This window comes from Rattus norvegicus, chromosome 1 (assembly GCF_036323735.1).
Source record: "Rattus norvegicus strain BN/NHsdMcwi chromosome 1, GRCr8, whole genome shotgun sequence".
Classification (NCBI taxonomy): domain Eukaryota; kingdom Metazoa; phylum Chordata; class Mammalia; order Rodentia; family Muridae; genus Rattus; species Rattus norvegicus.
This window is the reverse complement of record NC_086019.1, coordinates 206,390,844-206,415,157: the sequence shown is the minus strand read 5'-3', so window position 1 is coordinate 206,415,157 and position 24,314 is coordinate 206,390,844. Positions and strand designations below refer to the sequence as shown.

The window sequence follows — 24,314 nt, the reverse complement described above, 5'->3', positions numbered from 1 at the left end:
CACAATTGTCTGTAACCAGTAGATCCAATGCCTTTTTCTGGCCTTCTCAGGAAACAGGCAAACATGTGGTGCACAGACATACATGCAGGCAAACACACACACACACACACACACACACTTAAAAAAACAATAGAGCCTGTAGACTTACTGAATATACTAGACTAACAAAGAATGCACCCCTCATCCGAATACACCCCTCATCCCCCTGTTGGAAATAAGATAATACAAACTCAAGATGTGAAAATAAAGCAGTTGTTTGGAACCCCAAAGCCTGGGTCAAATGGCCCACTTCCTCCACCTCCTAAACGTTCAGCAACCTTCCAAAACAGGACCACTAACTGGGGACCAAATGTCTAAGCACATGAGCCCACTGGGGAGTCTTTCACAACAATGCTATGTGGGCAACCACATGACTTCCAACTTCTTTCTTCCTTTTTTAAGTTTTTACTTTTTTCTTACAAATTTGTCAAGCTTTTTAGTAAATTGAAACTAGCAACCCTGTCAGATACACAGGAGACATTTTGTCACTTTTAAAATTATCAAGGCAAATCTCGTGTACATGACAAGGCACAGATCACAAGTACACAACTGGGTGGGTTTTGATAATCTTATACATTTCCGTAACTACTACCAGTTATCAGATGATTGAATCAACAGTATGGAAACAAAAGAAATGGGACCAAACCCTGTATGGTGAACAACACAGGCAAAGCTTTGTTGAGACTTCAGCTCATGAGTAGAAGGACTTAAAGACAGTTGAAGAGGTGACTAGGCTGTTCACTCCACTAAGGTAGCAGCAGGCTTTTATTGATTTTTTTTTCTGCGAAAGACTGAAATTTGGTAACTTTTTGTTGCCTATAAACATGTTTTACTTCTTGTGGAAAAAAAAATGCTGGCCCTGGTCACAGAACCTCAGGTGCTCAGCTCAGCAAGAAGAAGCACATACCAGCTCCAGTGTCCAAGTTAGCCCTGTGGTCTTGGACATAAGTGCTTTTCACACTATTTTTTGGTAGTCCAGGCTGGCCTTGATTTCCCAGTCCAGCTCCTGCCTCATCCTCCCGATCGTCAGGATTATAGATATATGCCACTGTACTCAGCAACAACACATCAGTTTCTGTATGTCTCCATGCACAGTTGAGCAGGATCTTGTGGCAGCTGATCCTCTAGGCTCTTATTAGAATAGCTGATCCTCAGCTGGTGTATTTGAGAAGGGTCAGCAGGTGTGGCCTTGTTGGAGGAGGTATGTCACTGGGGAAAGACTTTGAGGTTCCAAAAGACTGATGCCATTCCTAATATGTATGCTCTTTGTCTCCTGCTTGCCTCTCATCTCCAGATGCTCCAGCCATCTGCTAGCCCTGTTCCACCATCATGGACTCTAACCTTCTGAAACCGTAAGTCTAAAAATAAACTCTTCTGGAAGTTACCTTGGTCTCATCATAGCAATAGAAAAGTACTACAAATCTAAATCAAGACTAAGGCAATAAAGCAGATGGACACACGATGATGAACACAGAGTTGCTAAGCCTTTCATCCATTTTCTGTTCCCCATAACATCTCTTGGCTGAGTGGAGTCAGCACCAACACAGAGCTAGTTTTCGAGTTTCTACAAAGTGACCTAGGCAAATGTTATCATAGCCTGCCTATACCAAAGTTTCTATCTGCAGCGAATCCAGTAAGGACAATTAAGTTTATATCTAGTCATGTAACTCCCCACCATTCGAGAGCTTTAAGTCAAGGAAGAACAAATGCTGTGATTCTGTTCTGACAGACGGTGTCAGAGCTTGAACTGACTTCAGGGATTTACTGAAGCATTTTATGAGATAAAGTTTTTCCTCTGGAACAATTCTCCCTTGTTTTTTGTTTTGTTCTTGGGGTGTGTGTGTGTGTGTGTGTGTGTGTGTGTGTGTGTGTGTGTGTGTGTTTCTTTTTTTCGGAGCTGAGGACTGAACCCAGGACATTGCGCTTGCTAGGCAAGCGCTCTACCACTGAGCTAAATCCCCAACCCCTGTGTGTGTGTTTTAAACCTGTTTAATATTGAAGGATTTGGAATTCATCAGAGACCATATGTGTGGACATCTCAAACCCAATCAGTTTTACCTGGTCTTAGTCACAAGGGGTTCCTATTCTGCTATCCAGATACAATTTTATACAACAGGTTGTCTGCTGCATGTTTAGACACAAGTCACAGGTTTCGTCTATAACCAAGAGGAGGGGATTATACGAGGATGTGGATACCAGGAGAGATCAGGGGTCCCTTTTAAACTCTGTCTGCACAATGGATTGAGTCTTTTGTGTCTTAGCTTCACCAGCATAGAGATGACAGTTTGGGCAACAGGAGCTACAGACCAGCGAGAACTGGATAGGCCAGTGTCCAGGAACAGAGCCCAGATGCAGGCCCATGTTATGTCAAGGCAGAAGCTGTCACTGGAGTTGGAAGACGTGATCTTAAAGATGAAAGGAACACAAGAGAACATGGTGTGAGAAAATGTTCTAGGAGTAATGACAGTATCAAGTCTGTTGCAGCACAAGTAAAAAGGAACCTTCAGATTGGTGACCACCATAGGGTAAACTCTTTGTAGGAGCTACCCCTGAGTCTATCTGGCCAAAGATCCTTCTGAAGAGAGTGCCTGAAAAGGCAAGAGTGGGTGGCCTGGGTTTCCTAGGGACATGTCTTCATTTCTTCCATTCACTTAGCAAATCCAAGTCTGGTGGAAATGTTCCGGCCCACTCTTGTCTCTCCTTCAGCTTGGTTTCTATTTTTAAAATTTAAATATAAATGTTCTCCCTCCCACATAATTTTGAGGTAATTCAAGAGCTTGAGGGTAGCTGGTTCTACTGCCATCTGTTTTTTCCTCAAGCTGCCAAACATCTGTTTTCTCCAAGCGGATCAGGCACCTGCAGGCGGTGGTATCACAGCTATCTCCAGCTAGGTGACCAGAGCTGTGGCGACTCAGCCGAGTTGAGATGAACGTCCCGGTTATAGGTGCGTCCTGCAGCGTGAGCAGGTTTCTGCCCGCAAGGGAGCGCTCAGGTTTAGGCATGCGCAGACAGTCTGACAGCCATTTTAAGGGGCTACTGAGCTCCAGAGGGAACCACTGCGCAGGCGTATACAGGAAACTACCAGCTTCCCCCTGAGCCCGGAGCACGCCTGCGCGGATTAGCCGGAAGAGGCGGGGTCGGCTACTGCCGAGCTCTGTGCTTGGGGGAACGCCGAGGTGGGGCGAGGCGGGGCGACTGTCAGCTGACTAAAGAGCCGATTGCCTCGCGGGACAACGGTCAGCGACGCAGGTTGTGGTGGGAACGGAAGAGCTCTCCCGGCGGGTCTCTGTGCAGTCGGTGAGGCAGAGGGCCGCCGCAGCACCATGGCGACCACCGTCAGCACGCAGCGCGGGCCGGTGAGTCCTCTGGGCCAGAGCCTGGCTGGGGCAGCGGAGCCTGGGGTCCGGCTTCTCTTTTCAGTCTCTCGCGGGGCCTCTCGTGGGTTGCTTTGCCGCCCCGGGGCTTCGCGGGTCCTACCTTCAGGTACCCATACGGAGTAGCGACTCGGTCTTTCGGGCCTCTTGGGTGGAGGAACGCAGAACTTGATGGTTCCCCAGATGCCCACGGGCCTTGAAGCTCCTGGCCCCCTTTATGGAGACTCCCGTAGTCCTCCTGAGTGGAGGCCCTGAATCCCTTAGTCCTCTACACAGAGGAAACCTTAGCCCATTGGTATCCAGATGGAGTGGGACTCCGATTCCCCTTAGTTCCTCAGAAAGGGCCCCGAACCCCCTACTTTGTCAGATCTGTCACCTGCTTGGTCTCCCAGATGGACAGGAACTGTGACTCTCTTGCTCTCCCAGATGGAGAGTGGCCCTGACCTGATAAATTTTCCAAACTGAGTGACTCTCGTGGTCTTTCAGAGGATTGGAGCCGGACACCGTTGGTCTCCAAAAAGGAGAGATATCCTGGTCTCCTTGGTTTTAGAGATGGCGAAAGATTCCACTTTGTAGTCAGTCCTTAGTTGCGACAGTTTCCTCCTATCCCTAACATCTATAGAAAATAGGATACTAACTCTTGAACTCAGGTAGTGGCTACCTTCTCAAGCCTCATTTCTTCATTTATAAACGAGTAGAAGGGAGCAGAGAACATGGAAGATTCAACAGGGTTGTCTCTTCAGGATTGTCTTGGATTCTAATACTACCTGTCTTACCTCCCCTAGTGTGAATGTCCTCCCAGTAGCTCCCTGAGGCTGGTATGGGTGGGATGTTGTTAGCCAACAGTGGCTGTGTGTGGTAGAACACAGTTCTGATGAGTACTGCAGTGTCTTTCCCTAAAGTTAATATTGAATGTGCCCGCTAAGCCCTGACAGCTTGGTATTGACGTGTGTGTGTGTGTGTGTGTGTGTGTGTGTGTGTGTGTGTGTGTGTGTGTGTGTTAGAGAGAGAGGGGGAGAGAGAGAGAGAACACAGACAGACATAACTCCTTGGGGTAGGTTACTGATTTCCTGACTTTGAAGAAAGCCCCAGGTTTGATTAGGTGCTTTTAGGGAGGGCTTTGAGCCAGCTCTGACCCACAGTCAAACTTGGATGGAGCTTTCCAGAGCTGGAGTTACCTTCATGTTCAGCAACCTCTTCATCCTCACTGTGTCTCAGCAACTGTAGGAAATTGATGGTGGTTGCCAGAGGAGAAAGGGAGCCAGAGCCTTGCCCTTTTCATATCCCCTGCCTAGGAGAGTGGACCCTTTCTTACTGTGTGGTCTGAGAGTATCCTTACCTCCTGTGGCACAGGCTGAGTTTGAATTCATCCGATGGTGAGCTCTGTGTCTGTCATGAGCAAGAAGCCATCTTTCCCTGTTGCTTAGAGAAACTCTGGTGTTGAACAGAGCTGGAATAACCTACACAGTGATGAGTAATTGGGAGTGTCAGATGATGCTCGTACTAGCAGAATCCGTGGAGACTTTCTACTTGCCGAGTGTTCCAGGGATAACGTAGTCATAGGAATGCAACATCGGCAGCTAGGTGGTTTTAGAGCACTCTTGATGACTTGTAACTTTGGGCTCTAAGAATTTGTCATAACTGACCACTATCTCAAGCTTTACATGGATGTGCATGACTTCATCATAGTATTAGTGGCCACAATATTTAGAGCAACCAGACACTGAGCCACAGGTGTGGAGCACAGGGACACGCCATGCACGGTGACTTATGTAAGCCAGAAAATAAGTCTCCATCAGATCTGTGCTCTTAAAAGCACAGTGGAAGCAGAAAGGTATGGACTTGATATGGGAGGACTGCATGGGCCATGGCCAGGGTCTCTGTAGAGTAGAAGGCCTTGAACTTCATCTGGGAAGTGCTGTTTCTCAGTGCAAACCTTTTTCAGTTTTCACCTTTTCACTGGCTGCTTCACCTGGAATGACACACCCATTGACCTCTGGATTCACTAATATCTGCAAAGGCTTCTAGCCAGTAGTCAGGGTCTAGTAGAACTGCCAAGTGTGGTTGGTGTGCTTCTCTGCTGCTCATGTCATACTCGGGAGTGCTGCTTCCAAACAGATGAGGTGCATGCGTTTGGTCAGTGCTGGGTCCCACAAGCAGCCTTCTCTGCGTAGCCCCAGCAGAGGTTAGGCCCAGTGTCTCCATCCTAGGAGCCTGGACTCAGGTTTGGGCAGTTGACTCTGTAGCTGACCTTTACCTCTGAGAAGTGGGAAAGAACTGACAAGAGTGTCTTGGCAGGTTATAAAAGGCAGGACAATCCCATCTGGGCGAGGAGGGCAGGTATGAGGACAGATAGCCCACACCTACATATTTGTGAAGGAATAAGTTCTTCCTCAGGCTATGTGGCCTTCTACATTTTTAGATTTTAGGGTTTTTTTTTTTTTTTTGGTTTTGTTTTTTAAAAATATCTACCACAGGGCACTGAACCCTATGCTATATCCATATCACTTTTGAAAACACTGGTATTTTGAAATTACCAGCCCATTTTGCTAACCGATCTACAAACCTGCTCCTTTTCTACAGTGAGTGACTTGGAGGATCCTATTTCTTGTGGGGATACATGCAGGAGATCTTGCTGCCTGGAGGCTGCACCAGGTGTAAGGGTGGCATTTTGAAGGTCCTTCTTTATAGATGTGTTGCGTTGAGTCCCACAGGTGCTGACTTACCTTGCTTGAGATGCCAGTTAACTGGTTAAAGTGAGCTTTGCCAGAGGACACTGGCTCTGGCTTTGCCCCTCCTCATTCTATGGGTGGTCCTTAGTGCTCATGCCTAGCTGAGCCAATGACTTGATTAGTGATGGCAAAGTGATATTTTTAATTATTAGATTACTTTATGTGTGGCATTTTGCCTATGTACATATATGTATACCATGTGCATTCCTGGGGCCCATGGAGGTCAGAAGAGGGGGTCAGATTTCCCCAGAACTGGAGATACATATGGCTGTGAACCATGTAGGCGCTGGGAATTGAATCCAGGTCCTCTGGAAGATCAGCCATTGCACTTACCCACTGAAGCATCTCTCCAGCCCCAAAAGAGTCATTTTTAAATTTGTTCATATGTTCTGTACTTGGTAACTGGATCTGACGTTAAAGATAAGCATTTCTCATCAGCCAGAGATGCCTAGGTTACAGTTTGAAGTAAGGTAAAATGTAGGCTTCTAATTTTCTAGTAATAGAGAAGGGAGTTGAGTTTTTTAGGGTGTGTATCAGCTAGCTAGCTAGCTTGCTTGCTTGCTTGCTTGCTTGCTTGCTTGCTTGCTTGCTTTATTTATTTATTTATTTATTTATTTATTTATTTATTTATTTATATTTGTGTTGCTACATAAGTGGAGTTTTCAAACCTCCAGTGTAAGTTAGCATCCTCTCGTCTATGCATCTTCACAGGGCAGAACCTGGGCAAGAGGTTGTGCTCCCCAGCTGGCTACTAGGCCTATGTCTCTGGGTCCTTGAGAATGTCTGCTTTGGATTCTGAGGTGAGGCTATTCCTGAGTATAAGTCTAACATTCCTGCATCAGACTGTGGTGACAAGATAGTGACCTCTACTGGCTTCTTGCCTTTTACTTTGAGATTTTGTGACTACTCTGCTTTTTCTTTTAGAAAGTATTTGCAGAGTTTTTCTTTCTTTTGTTTATGTTTTGACTTTACATTGTTTTCAACATTTATGTTTAGGAAAGATCTACACACAGCAACATATAGCTGTATCCTTAAAAGTCAAATCTAAGAAGTACAAGTTCCTATTAGCTATTTTATTTTATATGGTATAAATATATACACATTTTACACTAAAAGGCTTCCATTTGTTTCTATTCTTGCCCTGACTGACTCATTAATCAAAGTTTTTAATGTATGTAATTAGTAGCAATTACATTTTTTTAATGTATGTAATCAGTAGTAAATTCTTTACCAGTTTGGTAAATGCATGGTTTCTTTCTTTCCCTTGGGAGTTACAAGGAATTGTAACACACAGTCTTGCAGATTGAAGTTGATTGCATCTCTGTCTTCCCCGGTCTGGTGGTGTTGTGCCATATTTGATGGTTCTCCTTTCCTTTTATGTCAGTGCTTGTTCAGATCCGAGATGTGTAATTTTCTTCCTCATCTTCTTTGTGTCTGTTTATCAGGATCCGTCTGCTGTGCTTTCCAGTTCCTCTTTTAGCACTCTTGACTGTAGCTCCTGAGAGCTCTGTGTAGAGTGGCAGCAGGCAGTGGCTTCTCAGTCCACCGGACTCCTGCCCTGCTGTCATCCCAGTCACTCTTTTACTAATCTTCCATTCTTTGGAGTTTCAGTGTAAATCACGGAAAGCCTTTAAGTGCAGTTTCCTTCCTGACTGAGGGCCATGAGGATGCTCCAAATTTATGCATGGAGAGTGCAACAGGCCCAGCTCATGGGAAATACCAAAAAGTAGTGAGATTCTAGGTCCTAATGAATTGTTTTTCATTTCTCAGAAAACATATTTCCATGATGGAATCCTTTTCAGATACTATTCTGCTTTGACACAGAGAAGCAGTAGAGCTGGGTACAGGTGGGTTTTACAGTTGTCAGGTACCTTTTGAAGGCAGATGGGACTGGCTGTGGTGACTGTGGCAGCAGCAGCTAATTTTGTGTGTAGGAATCCCTGTGATCACTGGCTCTGGAAGGCTGTCCTGGCCTTGGCATCAGGCAACAGATCCCCCTCTGCCCAGCTGTCACAGATTCTCTAAACTATGAGCTGGTGCTTCTTTAGGATTCTTCCTTGCTCCCTTTAGCCTTGCTAGTGCCCCAGCCTCTCACACATGGATGCATGCATGCAGCTCACACACTCATATACACACTCATCTGTTGAAGGAACTGTCGCTATCCATCTTCTTTGCTGAACTCTAGACTAGCAGCTTCTTGACTTTTCCTACAGTGTCCCAGACATGCTAGCAGGCAGGTGCTCTGCACTGGGCAGGCCAGAAGCCTTTGGAGAACCCAAGGACACAGCTAACTTGTCTGTTGATGGGGAAGTCTCATGGGCTTTGCCACAGATTGTAAAGATTGGGTATCATTGTGCCCTCATTCACAAGATTTGTCTGCCTGTTTCTACATTGAGTTGCCCTCAAGTGCTAGCTACCCAGAGCCAAGGCTGAAGCCTACTGTGCCCTGCCTACTTGTCCCTCCTTTTTGGTTCAGGGTCCTGGGGATTCCTTTCATTCTTTTAGGGACACAGAAATATCCCATTCTTTTTGAAGTTGAGAGCCTGGGCCACGTAGATATTTCTGACTAGGGAACTCAAACGTTGCTTGGTGGCTCTTCCTTTGTCCCGGGCCATAAGGAATGAGCATTTTTATGCTTACATTCTTGAAGCTTTTCCATGGGACTGGTGTCTGGAATTGAAATTGTTGGGTCTTTTTTTTTTTTTAAAGATTTATTTATTGAATATATATAAGCACACTGTAGCTGTCTTCAGACACACCAGAAGAGGGCATTGGATCCCATTATGGATGGTTGTGAGCCACCATGTGGTCGCTGGGAGTTGAACTCAGGACCTCTGGGAGAGCAGTCAGTGCTCTTAACCACTGAGCCATCTCTCCAGCCCTGAAATTGTTGGGTGTTAACCCACATGTTTGAAGTCATTTGTTAGTATCGAACCATGTATTCATCTTGTACTCTTAGATAAACTGTAAAAAAGATCCACTGTGAGTCTGTTAAACAGAATCATCATTTAATTTTTCTGAGTCTTTAAGCCAAGATAAAATTTATATTTCATGTGGCCAATATATAGCAAAAATTTCCTCCACCAGTATATGGCAAAAATACATTTTAGGATTAGCCCTGTATTTTAAAACTTTACTAAAAATAGCTGTTTATTAATGGTATTTTCTAGTGCCGTCATTGACTTTATAGAATTCGCACCAATGCCTGGATTCATCTCTTGCTTTGAAGTACTCCTCACTGTGCTAACAGTAGTGACTCCTTTAGGTACAGCAAGAGGTGTCCTCATTCAGACAAATCATCTGGGACCTGCAGCAACAGGCAGGCTTGTCTTCCCTCCCAGGACAGAGAGTAATGGTTGTATAACCACCTTGTTTATCTGGTTCAGGCTGAAGTCTTTCCTATCCTCCCTGCTCCTTTAGGTGAAGGTGAAACTTTCTAGTACAATTGTGACTTGAGAAAAGCTATAGAAAAAAAGTTTCCCTCGTATCACTCTGCTTCTCCTGATGTCATATTCACAGACCATTTCCACTGCCACGAAACTGGCTTCAGTCCATGCTCAAGATTCAGCTTGTTCCCTTCACTGCTGTGGACTCCTCCCAATACCTGACTTGCCTTGCCTTTAACCATATCTCAGGCTTCCTTGGTTTTTTTGTTTTTTGTTTGTTTGTCTGGTTTTTGTTTGTTTTTTGAGAAAGGTACATTGTTGAGGGTGTTATAGCACATCCCTGGCTTGGACGAAGGGTCACCTGAAGAAGGCAGAATGGGTTAGCTTTCTCTACCATAAGGTTGCTTTTCTACTCTTAAGTAACACTGTTAAATTCGCATTGTTAAAACTTTCCTATTTATAATTTTATGGTTAAATCCTTATTGAAAAATAGCATATTTGAATTTGATCTTTGAGGGGCAAAAGTACTGGGGATTGAACTTAGTGCCTTGTGCATGCTGGGCAGATTTTCTGCCACAGAGCTCTACCTCTATCCACATTTTACCACTCTCACCCCCACCCCAACAATCTCTTTTTCTTTAATGAAAGCCTGGAAGAGTATAATATGAAACCTTGGTGCCTAAAGTTTCCAGTCCCAAGAAGAGGATGGATAAACAAAGTAAAAACCAACCCTGACTTGTTCCACATGGCCTTTCCTGACTCCATGCCTCAAGCAGCCCCCATGACTGCCTATATCCTGACCTATCACTGTGATATCTACTGGCCTGCTTGCCCTCCTGTATATATCCTCCGGAGACACAAATGTGTCCTGCTGCAGCACTAAAGCTGTAATACGTGACATACAATTGATAGTTGTTCCTATGACAAGTGAGAACTTGACCTATATGGGTTAACCCCAAGAATCTGGCTTAAAAATATCTGTTTTGCCTAATAACCCATTTAGGATGTATAGACAAAGCTGAGTATACATCTTGGAGGTACACCCTCTAAATTCACTATAGACTAGCACAGGTGTGGGCCAGGAGTTCCTCTGGGAGGGACTGTTTCCTATATACCATAGACACTGATTCGTGTCTTCTCAAATCACAGCCCTTTCTCATCTCTTCTGGACCCCCTGGAAGCATTTGTGATGTGTCCTGGGAAAGGTTGTCTGTCCAAGAGAAGTTTTAGGTGCTGGAAACTGTGCTTTTCTTGGAAACCATGGGTCTCACTGGCCACAGCTACTTTGCAGAAAGCTTCTGCATGGGGTTGGGGATTTAGCTCAGTGGTAGAGCGCTTACCTAGGAAGCGCAAGGCCCTGGGTTCGGTCCCCAGCTCCGAAAAAAAGAACCAAAAAAAAAAAAAAAAAAAAGAAAGCTTCTGCATGTGAGGGCTGGGCTCCCTCCTGGTTCTGGATTGAGAGACCCCAGAGATTCAGAGAGACGTGCTGCTAAGTGGTCAGCACTCACAGACAAATGTGATGTGCTTTTTTTTTAAGTTAGAGGACAGGTCAACTGCTCAGTGGTGGCTATATCCTTGGTTCTGAACATCTGACTAGTCTGTATCTTCTGAAAGCACAGAGATGGGAAGAGGGTAAGGGGCTAGACTTGGGGATCCAGTGACTTTTGCTTGTTTCTTTCCTTTAATAATTTATTTAATTTATTTTTTGAGATAGAATCTTACCATATAACTCAGGTTGGCTTGCAACTCCCTATGTAGTTCAGGTTGGCTTTGATGGGAATGCGAGAGTGAGCCAAGAGGGGGTGTTTTCCAGGTGCTGGGAGTGAAAACCCTGCAGAAGGTGTGCGTAATGCACGTGGAAACCTACAGCCAGGAGGATAGGCAGGAGTGTGGTCAGTGGAGGAGGTAGTCAGGCTGTCACAGAACTGGGTGCCAAGTGCCCCCAGCAGCTCTCAGTAAATTCGCTCTGTCGCAGCTCACATATGACATTGGTGCTTCTAGGGAAGCATGCATGTGGGACCACTTTAGGCTTGATTGCTGCTCAGGTCTTCTTCAGTGCATTTTCAGCCTTCAGAACTTCAACTGTTTCTTAATGGTGAGCATTTCCTCTATGTAGCTAAGACCAGCACCCACTGGGCAAGAAGCAGTCCTGCCTTCTGTCAGGTTACCCTGGTTAAAGCTGTGGAGGCTTGCTCCCAAGGCTGTCCCCACTGTCCTAAGTAGCTAACATCATAGCTGCTACAAAGGGGTCCTTGACCCTCCCATCTTGGACCCCAGACAGGTATGCCATTTCCAACTGGTATTTTCTTCCTAGGTATCCCTGGTTCAGCCTGTATTCCTATGGTCTCCTCTGCGGTAGAGTCCTGTGGTTAACTCTAGAATGAATCTTAGCCAGGGCTACCATTAGGAGTCTTGGTTAACCTTTACTCTGCTCTCCTATTTTTCTTGAAAAGCTTTATTTTCTTAGAGCACTTTAGGTCTCCCTTGAGCTCTAATAGCCTTTTTAGTGACTGAGGTAGGCTCTTAACGTTCCAAGAGCTCTGATTTGCCTTGAGCACCTCCTGAATAAGAAGGTGTATGTTTTCAGGGGAAGGAAGCTCAGATGAGGGCAGGCTGGAATCTCTTGTGGGTTAAAAAGAAAGGAAGGATGGAAGGAAGGAAGGAAGGAAGGAAGAAAGGAAGGAAGGAAGGGAATGAGGAAGGAAGAAAGGAAAAAAAAAACCTTGGCAAGGTGAGCCTGCGTGACACATTGCTCCAAGGTAAGCCTGATAGTACTGTGAGATTGCTTGGCAACTTGCTTTGTTTGACTCTACGCTTTTTCCTCACTGGAAGGTATACATTGGTGAGCTCCCCCAGGACTTTCTCCGTATAACGCCCACACAGCAGCAGCAGCAGATACAGCTGGATGCCCAGGCAGCCCAGCAGCTGCAGTATGGAGGAGCAGTTGGCACTGTGGGTCGTCTCAGCATCACTGTAGTACAGGTGGGTCTCAGTTTCCGGTTGAAAACTGGTGGGATTGAGCAGAAGAGGCATGGGCATGAGGCTTTGCACCTGATGTGGACAGTAATACCTGTCGATGTCCCAGGGATCTACCTAAGATACTGTTGGTCCATGTCAGTCATTATCCTCCATGAGGATGCTTTCTCTGACCCCTTTATTGCAGCTTAGGTGTTAGCTACTCAGTTCTGCACAACTGCCCTCTAAATAAACCATGGTTCCTATTCAACCTCAGCCCCATGCTGAGGCCTAGGATGTGTACAGTCAGTGCACAGTGTCAGATGAGAGGTCTTGTCTTACAGGTAGTTGCTTACTGCCAGGTATGGCCAGGTTCCCAGAGTCATGTGAGTCCAGGAGTGACCGGCAGCATGTTCAAGAGCAGGTTACTGACACAGTGAGGTGAACTTGAAGACTGTTTTTTCACACACTAGGAAATACCTGTAAGGAAAGCAGTTTACATAAGCACTGGCTTTTGTTTCTGCTGGTGGATGCCTCATTTTTCTAAATTTGGTGTTATTTCAGGCCAAATTGGCAAAGAATTATGGCATGACTCGTATGGACCCTTACTGCCGCCTGCGTCTGGGCTATGCTGTTTATGAAACTCCCACAGCACACAATGGCGCCAAGAACCCTCGATGGAACAAGGTTATTCAGTGCACAGTGCCCCCAGGTGTGGACTCGTTCTACCTTGAGATCTTCGATGAGGTGAGAGATGCTCCAATGTTACAGAGTTGCCAAGTTTGGGATCTGGCAGCCATGGGTGTGCTGCATGTGCCTTGTGGTTGTAGTCATGAGGCTGTTCTACTGGTGCTCAGGACCTTTGTACCTAGCATTTAGTGACTAGTGACAGGGTGTAACCTGCCTGGACACCTGGCATTTAGTGGCTGAATGACAAAGTACAGTTTCTTTGACAGTGTCCATTAGGAGCCATCACCAGTGATAGAAGCATGAGTAGAGTGTGAAGATAGATGTTCATGGATAAGTCGAATTACAAATAAGTCAGCACCCTCAGTGAGGGGAACACTGTTCTTGCAGGCCTCAGTTCCAGGCTCTGACACTAATGTCCCATGGCCATACCAGCAGTTAGGTGTGCAACTTTTTGAGGGCAGTCAGGAAACTCAGGTGGCTGAAGATGTCTTCTCGCAGCTTAGTTCTGGAGACCATGTGCTTGCCTCCTTGAAACAGAGCAAAGGGCAGTGGGAAGAGAATGGGGACGGTGAGAGCCAGAAAGGAAGTGGGCATGGGTAGTCCAGCGAGGGGGACGCAGCCACTCATTTGTCTTTACCCCCTTCCTCTGCTTTCTTCTTCAGCGTCTGTGAAGAGTAGGGATATGGGAAGGAGGGTTGGGCTATGGATGGGCTGGCAGCTCTTGTCCTTGTCTGTACCTACTGGGCTTGAGACTTACAGCTTCTATCTAGTTGATTAGTTAGGGCCACAAGGACTGCAGAGGACAGTGTCCATCCCTGAGCAAGGATGGCAGCCAAGAGATTTCTTTATTGTCCTTTGGCCTGACCTTATGGTGGTTACTCAGAAGATGCAGAAGTAGTGGTGGCCAGGTACAGGTCACCTGGATGTCTGGGATTGTGGTTTAATGGGAAGCTCCTTGGAGGAAGCTGGAGCAGTGAGAGGAACCCTGTCCTGCCAAGAACACAGAAGGTAGATGCAGGCGGCAGTCCAAGCACAGCCTTAGGAAAAGCTGGTCTCTATAACATGGGTCGTTGAGGGCCATAATGAGGTCATTTTACTCTTGTCTTCCTCAGCGAGCCTTCTCCATGGACGACCGCATAGCTTGGACCCACATCACTATCCCCGAGTCCCTGAAGCAGGGCCAAGTGGAGGACGAGTGGTATAGCCTGAGTGGGAGGCAGGGCGACGACAAGGAGGGCATGATTAACCTGGTCATGTCCTATACGGTGAGTTCACTGTCTGGCGAGGCCATTCTCAAAGAGGGTCTGGCACCTCCTTGAGATAGCTATGGCTCCCAGAACCTTGGGAAGTCATGGGAGGCAGGGCTGGGGGTCTGGTTTCCCACTGTCTCCTTTGTATTATCTGGGCCTTTCCTTTTAGTTGTTCTTGAGCCTTTGAGAACAGGGGAGTATAAAGCACCCGGTATGCAGGCCTCCTCCGCTTTACCATCCTACATGCCTCTCCTGGTGTGGAGTGTCACCCATCTTTAACAGGTGCTTTATGTAGCATAGGTCCATTGTATACTCGCTCATCTACAGTTCAAGATTATTTGAGCTGGGGCAGGAGAGGTGACTCAACAGGTTAAGAGCACTGCTGCTCTTGTGATTCCCAGTACCTTCATGGTGGCTGACAACCAACTGTAACTCCAATTCCAGGGGATCCAATACCCTAATCTAACCTTCACTGGCATCAGGCACACACATAATGCACACACATATAGGCACACAAAACACTAAGATATGTTAAATAAAACAAAGCAGTTCAGCATTTCCGAGAGAAGCTACTGATACTGATGCAGTCTCCAAAATGGACCCTGAAGGGAGCTTTGTAAGTCCTGTGTGAGAAGTGGTGTGGTTGTAGCTCGTGTGAGCCAGTGGTTGACATCATTTGTTTTCTTTGGTCTTCACCTTGACTCTTGTTCTCACTGAAACTGAAACTCATTCCATTCACTAGATTGGCTGGCTAATGAACTTGAGGGATCTTCTTGTCTCTGCCTCTCTCGTCCTAGGATTATAGATATGTGTCACACACACACACACACACACACACACACACACACACACACACACATAAACATAGCTTTATATATGGGTGCCGGGGATTGAACTCATGTCCTCATGCTTGTGCACCAAGCACTTTCCTAACTGAGCTGTAGTTCTGAGTCTGCAGCCCAAGTCTTCCAGCTGAAGGGAGGAGGTCTGCAGGAGTGGTGCAGATGAAACCAGTGGCCATGGACACTACATTCTTGCTGAGGATTCCATGTCTTGGGTGTTGCTGTCTGGGCTGTGGCTAGGACTAGCCCTATGATACCAGAAGTAACAAGATTGACATATGGTATGGTCCTCCTTGACACCCATGTTTTTCTTTGTTGTGTTTCAGTCCCTTCCAGCTGCCATGATGATGCCGCCTCAGCCTGTGGTTCTGATGCCAACTGTGTACCAGCAGGGTGTTGGCTATGTGCCCATTGCAGGTGTGTACTGCTTCTTTGGTAGGCATCCCAGGGACAAAGTAGGACAGGAGGAGGGAGGGGCCCAGCATTCCTATGAAGCTTGAGTAGTGTAGAATTGTGTAAGCATGGCTATTTTAAATGAAGACCTTCTAAAACCTACTCCAGTGTCATATTTGAATTATTTTTGTATACATAGGAAGTAGTGTTTGCTCTGTTTTTGCCACAAGTAAGGTGAGTTGAAATTTTTAGAGGTGTAGAAACGTTGTCTAGGAATATTTTCATGTATGAGTTGTAGGAATAAGAAAATCTGGTTCCTGTTAGACAAGGCATACTACATCTTAAATCATGGCTTTCGTTGAAAGTATTTACCCATGTAAATTAATACCTGCTTGAGTCGTAAAGTCAAGATGTGGCTTTTATATATTTTTTTAATTTTTAACCTTCCTGTGGATTTCACAGTACCTGGTGTCCAGTTGGCCTTCCTACCAGAGTAGGGCAAGCCAGATGAGATCACACACCTGCTTTCTTAGCCAACAGGAAAGACTGTGGCTCTGAGAGTAGACACCAGGGCAGGCCTTCAGGACCCCTGTTCTCTGCTAGGGTTCAGGAAACTGGAGTCCAAGCAAACCATGTAGTCCTGCTATCCCAAGGAATTCAAAGGCTAAGGCAGTAGGGATGGCCAGTCCATAGGGCAAGAGGGAATATGAGATCCTGGATGGGGCTTTGCCTATATGGTCCCTGCTTGCTGGTGCTCAGAGTGAGCATTGCTTTGGATCTAGGACAGCACAGAGCTGCTGTGGTTCATCTGTGTGGGGTCTGAGGGTTCCACACAGTCAGAATGGAGTGACTCATTAGTCTTTATTAAACTTAGCCCTTACGCCAGCTGAGCGAGGGAAGATAGTACAGGACTTGGGAATGAAATCCACCCACACATATCCTGAAAACAGCCCTGACAGACAGAACTTGGGCCTTCTGCCTATGACAAATCTCCCTGCAGGGACAAAGGGCAGCGTTTTCCAAAGGAAAGGGAGGGTAAGTTCACAGGGTTCCAGGGCCCTGCAGTATTTGAACTGGACTAGGTTGTCACCAGATCAGCAGACTAGAATGTACAACCTGCAGTAGAGGGCAAACAAGTCAAGTGGGCAGTGACCCAGGTCCTTAGAGAAACTTTAAAGCAGTGTGGTGGTTCACCAGGAGCCTTAGAAATCAGGAAAGTGGGGTTTTAGGATGTGTGCTCTCTGGAGTCCCAAATACAAGATACTGACTTGTCCTAGTTCAGTGATCAAATCAGATCCTCAAAACCCTGAGGTATGAGGGTTGGGTTCCCAGAGTTGCTCCCAGATTCCATTTTGAACTACAGCCCCGTCAGGGTATGTATGGAGTTTATCAGTGAGATGTGCTGAATTGGAGGTCTGAGGAGGGAGAAGAAGCAAGTGAAATGCAGTGAGCACAAAGGGTACCCAGTGTAGCAGAGGCGACTGGGTCACAGATGGGACAGTGTAGCCCTGAGGCCCTGAGGCCAGGAGTCAAAACAAGGGCTGTAATCCTTTCCGACGCTCCAGAGAGGGAAATTCTACCTTTTTGAGCTCTTGTGGTCTGTCTTCATACACTTGTGGCCGCCACCCTCTTTGTATGTTTCTGTCCTGTATGGTCACTGGACAAGGGCTCTTCTGTGCTCCTTCATGGTCTTATCCGAACAAGGGTACCCTCTTTCCAAGTAAAGCCCATCTACAGGCACCGGGGTTGGACTTGAGCAGAGGGTATGGGGAAGCAACAAAGACAAACTTCTGTGCAGTTACAAACAGGAGAACTACTTCTAAACAAAAGATAAAAGTTGTTGACCAATTTACCCTTTCTTGAAGGGCTCCTGTCCTTCATTCTCTGTAATGCCTCTAGGCTGCTCTAGAATGTGTATTTTAGGGAAGGCTCCTCTGTAAATAGACTTTGATCCTTTGATGTACATCTTTAAAGTTAGAAATAGTTTCCTACCAACAGAAAAGCTGTCACAGAAATAAAAGGATATTTTTCCTTTGGAGACTAGCCTCTGATGTTTGCTCTATCCCCATGTAAGCATGCTTCCTGGAAGTGAGGACTCTTCCCAAAGGGACGTGCTACAGGACTGGTGGACTGGATCTTCTGAGAATTTGTGACAGGCTTTGCTCTGTTCACTGTCTGGCCAGGTGTCCCCAGGTGCTGCTTAGAAAGCTGCTCTCTTCTATTTCTGCTGCTCCCACCTTAGTGTTTGGTGAGGTGACAGTTTGCCCTTTCATTCTCTTGGGAACCCCTTCGTATCTCCTCGAGGATTGTATTCAAGGTCACAGTTGCTGCCTGTTTTATGTCAGACTGAGCTGTCCACTGATAGTTGTAGCAGTGTGGACTTGAGGTTTGTTTTATTTTCTGAGCTATTAATTCGTTACTATATTGTTTTGTTACTCAGTGATCCCAGATTGACTAGGTCTGGAAGTGAGGCCTAGTTGGCTGAATTATGTGCTTTTTGATGCCGTGTGAGCTTCCTGACGTTGGCACAGGAAGCCTCTGGCTACCTTGTACATTTTCTTCTTCCACCCCAGAATTAGCCACTTCTCTCTGAACCCAGACTTCCACTCATGGAGAATCAGTTCTAAAAACGTTCTTGAATTGTTTTTGTGTTGTATTTATCTTAATGATTGGGGTATTATAAGGATGTTGTTTTGTTGAAACTGGATGCCCAGCTTTGGTTCTTAGGATTCCTGTATGTTTGTGAGGGCAGAGCTGTCCTAGCAGTGTGCTTGGGGTATCCTGTGCAGGGATGATTCGTAGCTGCCATCTGTCCCGTGAGTCAGGTTATCTCAGTCCACAGAGGCAGGAGAAGCAGTTCATCCAGGGTGTTTTTATTCCTGTTGCTCTCTGCCTTCTCAAAAGTGAGGTCAAGTCACGTGATATTTCTTGGTTCATATCAGCTTCATGCTGCAGAGTTTGCTCTCTTGGGAAGACTCATACCCTTGACTATTCACAGTGTGAGGTCTATGTGTACACAGACCATACATGAAAGAAGACTGCACTCAAGCTCCTGACAGTAAGGTGAAATAAGTCTGTGACCAGTTAGACAGGAATGAGGAGACTCACATGTTAGCCTGTTCTCACTGCCCATTGGTCTACCCTTGCTGTATGCCCAAGGGCCAATGCATGGCCAGTAGGTGCCTGCTGCCTCTGCATATCAGGAGGCATAGACCCTGTTGTCTGTGTTTGAGGTCTTGGTTTCAAGACCATAGCTGCTGCTTTGCAGAGCTAAAGCTGAAGGTTGAGGATCAAGGGTTACCTGTGTTTATGAATCTGTTAGTTTGAGAGCGTAGAAATGTCCTGTGGTGTGCAGCCTGCTCTGAGCTCCCTTATTCAGCATGGTTTACTTCCTTCTGTATGGCTCCGCACTGTACCCACTTGAACCAGAGAGGACACATTTTTTACAACCCAAAACTACAGGGTCCTGTCCATCCTTTACCCGCAAAATTGGCTGCTCACCCCACACTTGCTCTTACAATTTCAAGGAAGTTTTGATAAACTGGTCCATACTCGGTCATGGTGACAGGTCATGGATTGAGAATATAGTATTCACTCCGGAGGATGGAAGACACTAGGGCCAGTTTTCCTTGTATGTAGTGGCCTGCTGCTCCCAAAGGAGCTGGTTTATGAGAGCAGATGACTGCACACTGCTTTCCTATGCTGACTCTGTGCAGTTTTTTTCTGCAGGTTTTGCAGCGGTGCCTAGTTCTCTCTTTTCTGTACCCAGCTAGGTTGAAAAGTGTTGGAAAGTCTGAGCAGGACTCAGAGGAAGCTGCCCAGCCTGCATATGGTTGCGCACCTTTCCGTGTGTTGCTGCAGTGGCTGTGTTCATGGCTGTAGGCACTGCATTCGTTCTGGTGAGGTTGTTTGGGTCCCTTTAGAAACAGGCTGCTGTCTTACACCTGGATCAGGCAAAAATTTTGGCGTTTTGTTTTCTTTAGAAAATACAGAAATAGTATAAGAATATGTTTTGTTGTAATCCCAGGTGTGGGACATGGGGCTGCTTCAGACCGTCTGCAGCAGCTGACTGTGATTTGCCTCGTGCTCTAGCAGAGGTGTGGTTTTGCCAGCGACAGTTTCTGCAGTTGTGTGGTGGTGAGAACTCTGGAGACTTTTCAGAGAGTGTATATATAAGTGCTAGGCTCAAGAGGCAGGGTGGGTTGTTGTTTGGTTGTTGTTTGCTGTCGGTTATGGTTTGTTAAGTGTCATGTGCAGAGAAGAAACAAGAATTATTAGATATGCTGATGGCAAAGATCAAACCTGCCCCAAAGATCTTAATGCCCCGAGTCAGCAGGAAGTAGTCTATGATAAGCCCTCCCTTCTTTCTATCCTTTTTTTTTCTTTCCTATCTAGTATTAGGAGTTTGAAAGATTGGAGAAGGGTATTAGAATGAAAAACTCAAATAGCAAATGCCAGCTACACCACTATATGGTGACAACTTGTAAGGTGTCTGATGACAACCTGTCTAAGTCAGTCAGGACACAAGCATGAAGGAGAAGGCCTGGCCCAGAGGGTACTTAGGAAACCTGCCTCTGTTTCTCAGCTTGTACCCCTTCACCTAGCACAGGCTGCAGGGAGCCATGTAACATCAGTGCTGAGCCCAGTGCCAGCAGCCCTTCGTTGCTCTCATGGCAAAGGAATTGGCTCCCATGCCCCACTGAAGTCCCTGTGCCTCAGGCTGCCGAGAAGCGATGTGCTTTCTAATGAGCGTCGTCTTCATTGTGAAAGGCTAGAATGCAGCTTTCTTGAGGTTTTCAGAGAGTGCTTTTTTAGCCTTACCTTGTGTGTGGCTACTGTAATGTCTTTGCTAGGCTGTGAAAGTAAATTCTAGAATGTTGACACAAGCAGACTTTGGAGTATTGGGTGTACAAGCATAATACTTTGTTGTCCCCAATCTCAGTAAAGACTCATGAGTGTAGTGAGTCTCCTAAGTTCTTGAAGTAGCACATGTGATGACCAAGTTTTCATCTTGCTCCCTGTAATTTTTGATGAGATAGATTCATCTTGAATTTTTGTTCAGAAAGAAAATACACCAGGAGAGGTAGCGAGGTAGTGAGGATGATGGCCCATCCCATCTGCCGTGGGCATCCCTGTGAGATCCGGTTTCAAGTCAGGCCTAAGGTAGTCTTTCCCCTTGGAACCAGTGAGATGTATTATTTCTTTCTTTGGCACTGCAGCTTTGTGACCCCACTATTTTTGTCCTAGAACTCACTCTGTAGACCAGGCTGGCCTTGAACTTAGAGACTCTCCTGTTGCCTTCTAAGTATTGGGATTAAAGGCATGTACCACCACGCCTGGCTGACCCCACTCTTTTTAACCAAATTTCAACTTTTGTTTTCAGGGATGCCTGCTGTCTGCAGCCCTGGCATGGTGCCTATGGCTATGCCCCCACCAGCTGTGGCTCCTCAGCCCCGCTGTAATGAGGAGGACCTCAAGGCTATCCAGGACATGTTTCCCAACATGGACAGGGAAGTAATCCGTTCTGTGCTTGAAGCCCAAAGAGGGAACAAAGATGCTGCCATCAACTCCTTACTGCAAATGGGCGAAGAGTCCTAGACCCACCTGTGGCCCTTGGCTTCACAGCACTGACCCTTGGACTTGTCCACCCGGGGCTCCCCAGGGTCACCATCCCCACAAGATTCCAATGAAAGACCATCCACATACCCTTTCCTTGGACATCTGCGCCGCCCCTTCCCACATATTTTGGGGATGCATGTGGATTTTCGGTTCTAGGCAGGCAGTCCTCTTCAATGTTGCTGGGGGACAGGGTTGGGGGACAGTTCTCTCCCTGTCTCTAGCTGGGTGATGGTGGCATGGCCCTGTTATTGCACAGACCAGTCGTCCTGTTTGGGGACCTGCATCTCCTGTCCTCACCCTATTCTGGAAAGCATTCTTATAGAAAGCAAGCTGCCTCTGCCAGGATAGAGGTGATTGTACAGCGTCCTTCTGAGTTGATGGATGGCATGGAGTTACTCAGCCCAGCTGGGATGGTTGTTGACGGTGCACTGAGTTCATGTGCACTTACTTACAGGTTATTTTTAGAACTTTCAAGCTAAAACCTCCTTCCCTCCTCTGATGTTGTATGTGAACCTGGGCCCCTCAGCTAGTCCTGGGCCAGGAGATATGCTTCCCAGCCATATCCAGCAGGTCTCTAACCTCCTGTCTTGCTTACCTGCCACTGTCTGGCTAGGCTTCAGCCACAGAAATCCATCTTGGAAACAGAAGGTATCCAGACTTGGTGCTTGGCTAGCAAGGCCCCACCTTGGCCCTTACTGCTGAAGGCTGCTTTCCACCTCTTCTTTAGTCCAGCATTGTGGGTCTTACTCCAGGGGCTGTTCTTGTTGATAGACCTTCATCACAGAGTTCAGAGTCAAGTGAAGGAGATGGGCGGGTGTGGCACTGCGTGCTTACTACTAAAATTCAAGCATCGTGACACTACTGACCTGCAGTACACTCTATGGACCCACACTGTAGATTGGCTTGAGTAATAAAAATCCATGCTTAAATTAAACCTTCATGGAGGTAGAGGTGCCTGTACCTGACCAGTGGATATTGTGCATTGTATTTTGAGTTACAAACCTATGAGCCCATGGCCTGGCTATAGACCTGTTTAGGGGAAAGATGGGTGGCACCTTGTCCTAAGATTCAGACCTTGAAAGCTTTCTCAGAATCGATCCACTGTACAGGTACTGTTAAGAAGCTATCACACATTGTCACGTGTTTATGGTGTTACAGTTTTGCCTTACATTGCAGTTGCTTTTTGTTTTTCTGAGAATTTGCACACCCAGTGTTTGAATATGTGATGCACCAATATGGGCGTGAAGGTGACTCCTAGCAGTTTGGACTATTGAAATACAAAAACTAGTACTTCAGTTTTGATCTTTGCCTCCTAAAAAAGCAGTGAGATATACTACTTTCTGTTATCCGTGGGGTGCTTTTTGTCAGATGTATTGTTCATAAGTATTTATTTTTGTAAGCCTAAAGGCAGTATGTGGTGACGGTGAGCATGGGATGGTGGTAACAAGCACTTTTCTGTAGTTGTAGCTCTTTAAACCTTTTAACTGCAAAACAGAGAAGAAAGACCAATGTTTGTTAAATAGATTCAACCACTCACTTTAACACAACCAGGCACTGGAAGTCTCCATTCTAGACCGTTGTGTGGCCTTGTTCTGGGTAAGCAGATGCCCTCTTATAGGGTGGATGAGTCAAGCAGGCAGGACCTCCTCAAGTGGTCTGCTTAGTGTCACCAGCAGACTCGAGACACTGCAGAGCAGGGACCTCAGTACCTGTCTCTAGGTCTCAGTGTGGCTGTGCGCATCAGCCTCTGCCTTAGGAGGTGTGGTCTGAGCACAGGGCCACTTTGCTCTTGTGAGGCTCTGTAGGGAGCCCCTGAGCAGCCCCCACAGCACTCAGAGGCAGCATTCACTAACTTGTGCTTGCTCGAATGAGGAAGAGGGATGGTTTTAAGACAGATTTAAGACTTGAGCTAAACACAGACTCTTCCCTTGGTCATGAACATTTTATTTTTTTAATAGATTAAAGGAAGATCACGTTTTATAAGGCCTGAGTGATATCCCACTCTCCTAGGTTTTATGCTATTTTGTCTTGGAATTTCATGTCAGTACCCATGTAGTACAAGGAAAGAGGCAGTGCTTGTCGGCGCCTGTGTAGGGACTAAGGCATCAGAGCATGGCTTGCTTGGCCTTCCATCGCATCCTGAATCTTCTCAAGGTGAGAAGTCACCCCTGGAAGGAGCTCAAAGGCAGAGGCCACAGCAGAGACAGACAAGCTTCTGCGTGGGGACCAGGCTCTTTCTGGGTATCATTGCTGCTCTTGCCAAGTTTGAAGATTGATGTTGGTAGCAAAATTTCACAAGGTGTTCATTGGAGGCCCTGCCCTCAAGGTGTTCACTGGGGCCCCTGCCCTCAGGCCAACTCCAGGGTAGGTAGGTATGGGTCTAGGGATGGCCTGCGCTGTTCTCTTCTCTGCACATGTTGGTTGGCTGAAGTTGTAACCTGCTGCACATTTGTGGTCTGACATGGCCAGTGGCTTTCATCTCACCTGTGAGTAACGCCTGCCCAATTGACAGAAGTGTGGTGCGATGGGCTCTGCCCTCGCCCTCCCAGGCCACTCTTTACAGACACTGGCATCATCCGACACACTGTCTAGAGGTTGGTGGGAATAGTTCTCAGAACCCTGTCTGTGGTTATTTTGGGGATGGGGGTCCATGTCCAGATTTTTCTTTGATTATATGATATATTTTTACTTTCAGCCTTCTAATTTAATAAGTGGTCTATATAAAATAGAAAAATAAAGCCCTCTGAGGAAATGTTTACCATTTTTGTTCTTGAGTATTTTTTTAACTTATTAGTTCTTTGTGAATTTCACATCATACACCCCAATTCCACTTATCTCCCCCCTTCCCTAGTACCTGCCTTCCACCCTTGCAACCTCCTCCCCCAGCAGAGAGGGAAATCACGTGGAAGCTGTAGTACATCACACGGTGTCCCACAGTGTGTCCTTTTGTCAGTACTTCTTGCAAATGTCCGTCACATTCAGTCGTTGGTCTGCTATGAGGCCTCTGCTTTCTGCTACATCGTCTGTACTGCAT

At 46.5% G+C, this 24,314-nt stretch overlaps 1 protein-coding gene across 3 annotated transcripts; it reads left to right on the top strand.

Moving 5' to 3' along the window:
* The first annotated feature begins 1,348 nt into the window (after window positions 1-1,348).
* On the top strand, window positions 1,349-24,038 carry Tollip (toll interacting protein). Of its 3 annotated transcripts, XM_039083484.2 has the most exons (7): window positions 3,183-3,395; window positions 6,857-6,945; window positions 12,364-12,513; window positions 13,051-13,233; window positions 14,289-14,441; window positions 15,595-15,685; window positions 21,045-24,038. In XM_039083484.2, exons 2-7 carry the CDS (start codon window positions 6,925-6,927, stop codon window positions 21,257-21,259), a joined length of 813 nt encoding a protein of 270 aa, XP_038939412.1. In that variant the 5' UTR covers window positions 3,183-3,395; window positions 6,857-6,924; the 3' UTR covers window positions 21,260-24,038.
* Window positions 24,039-24,314: the final 276 nt, after the last annotated feature.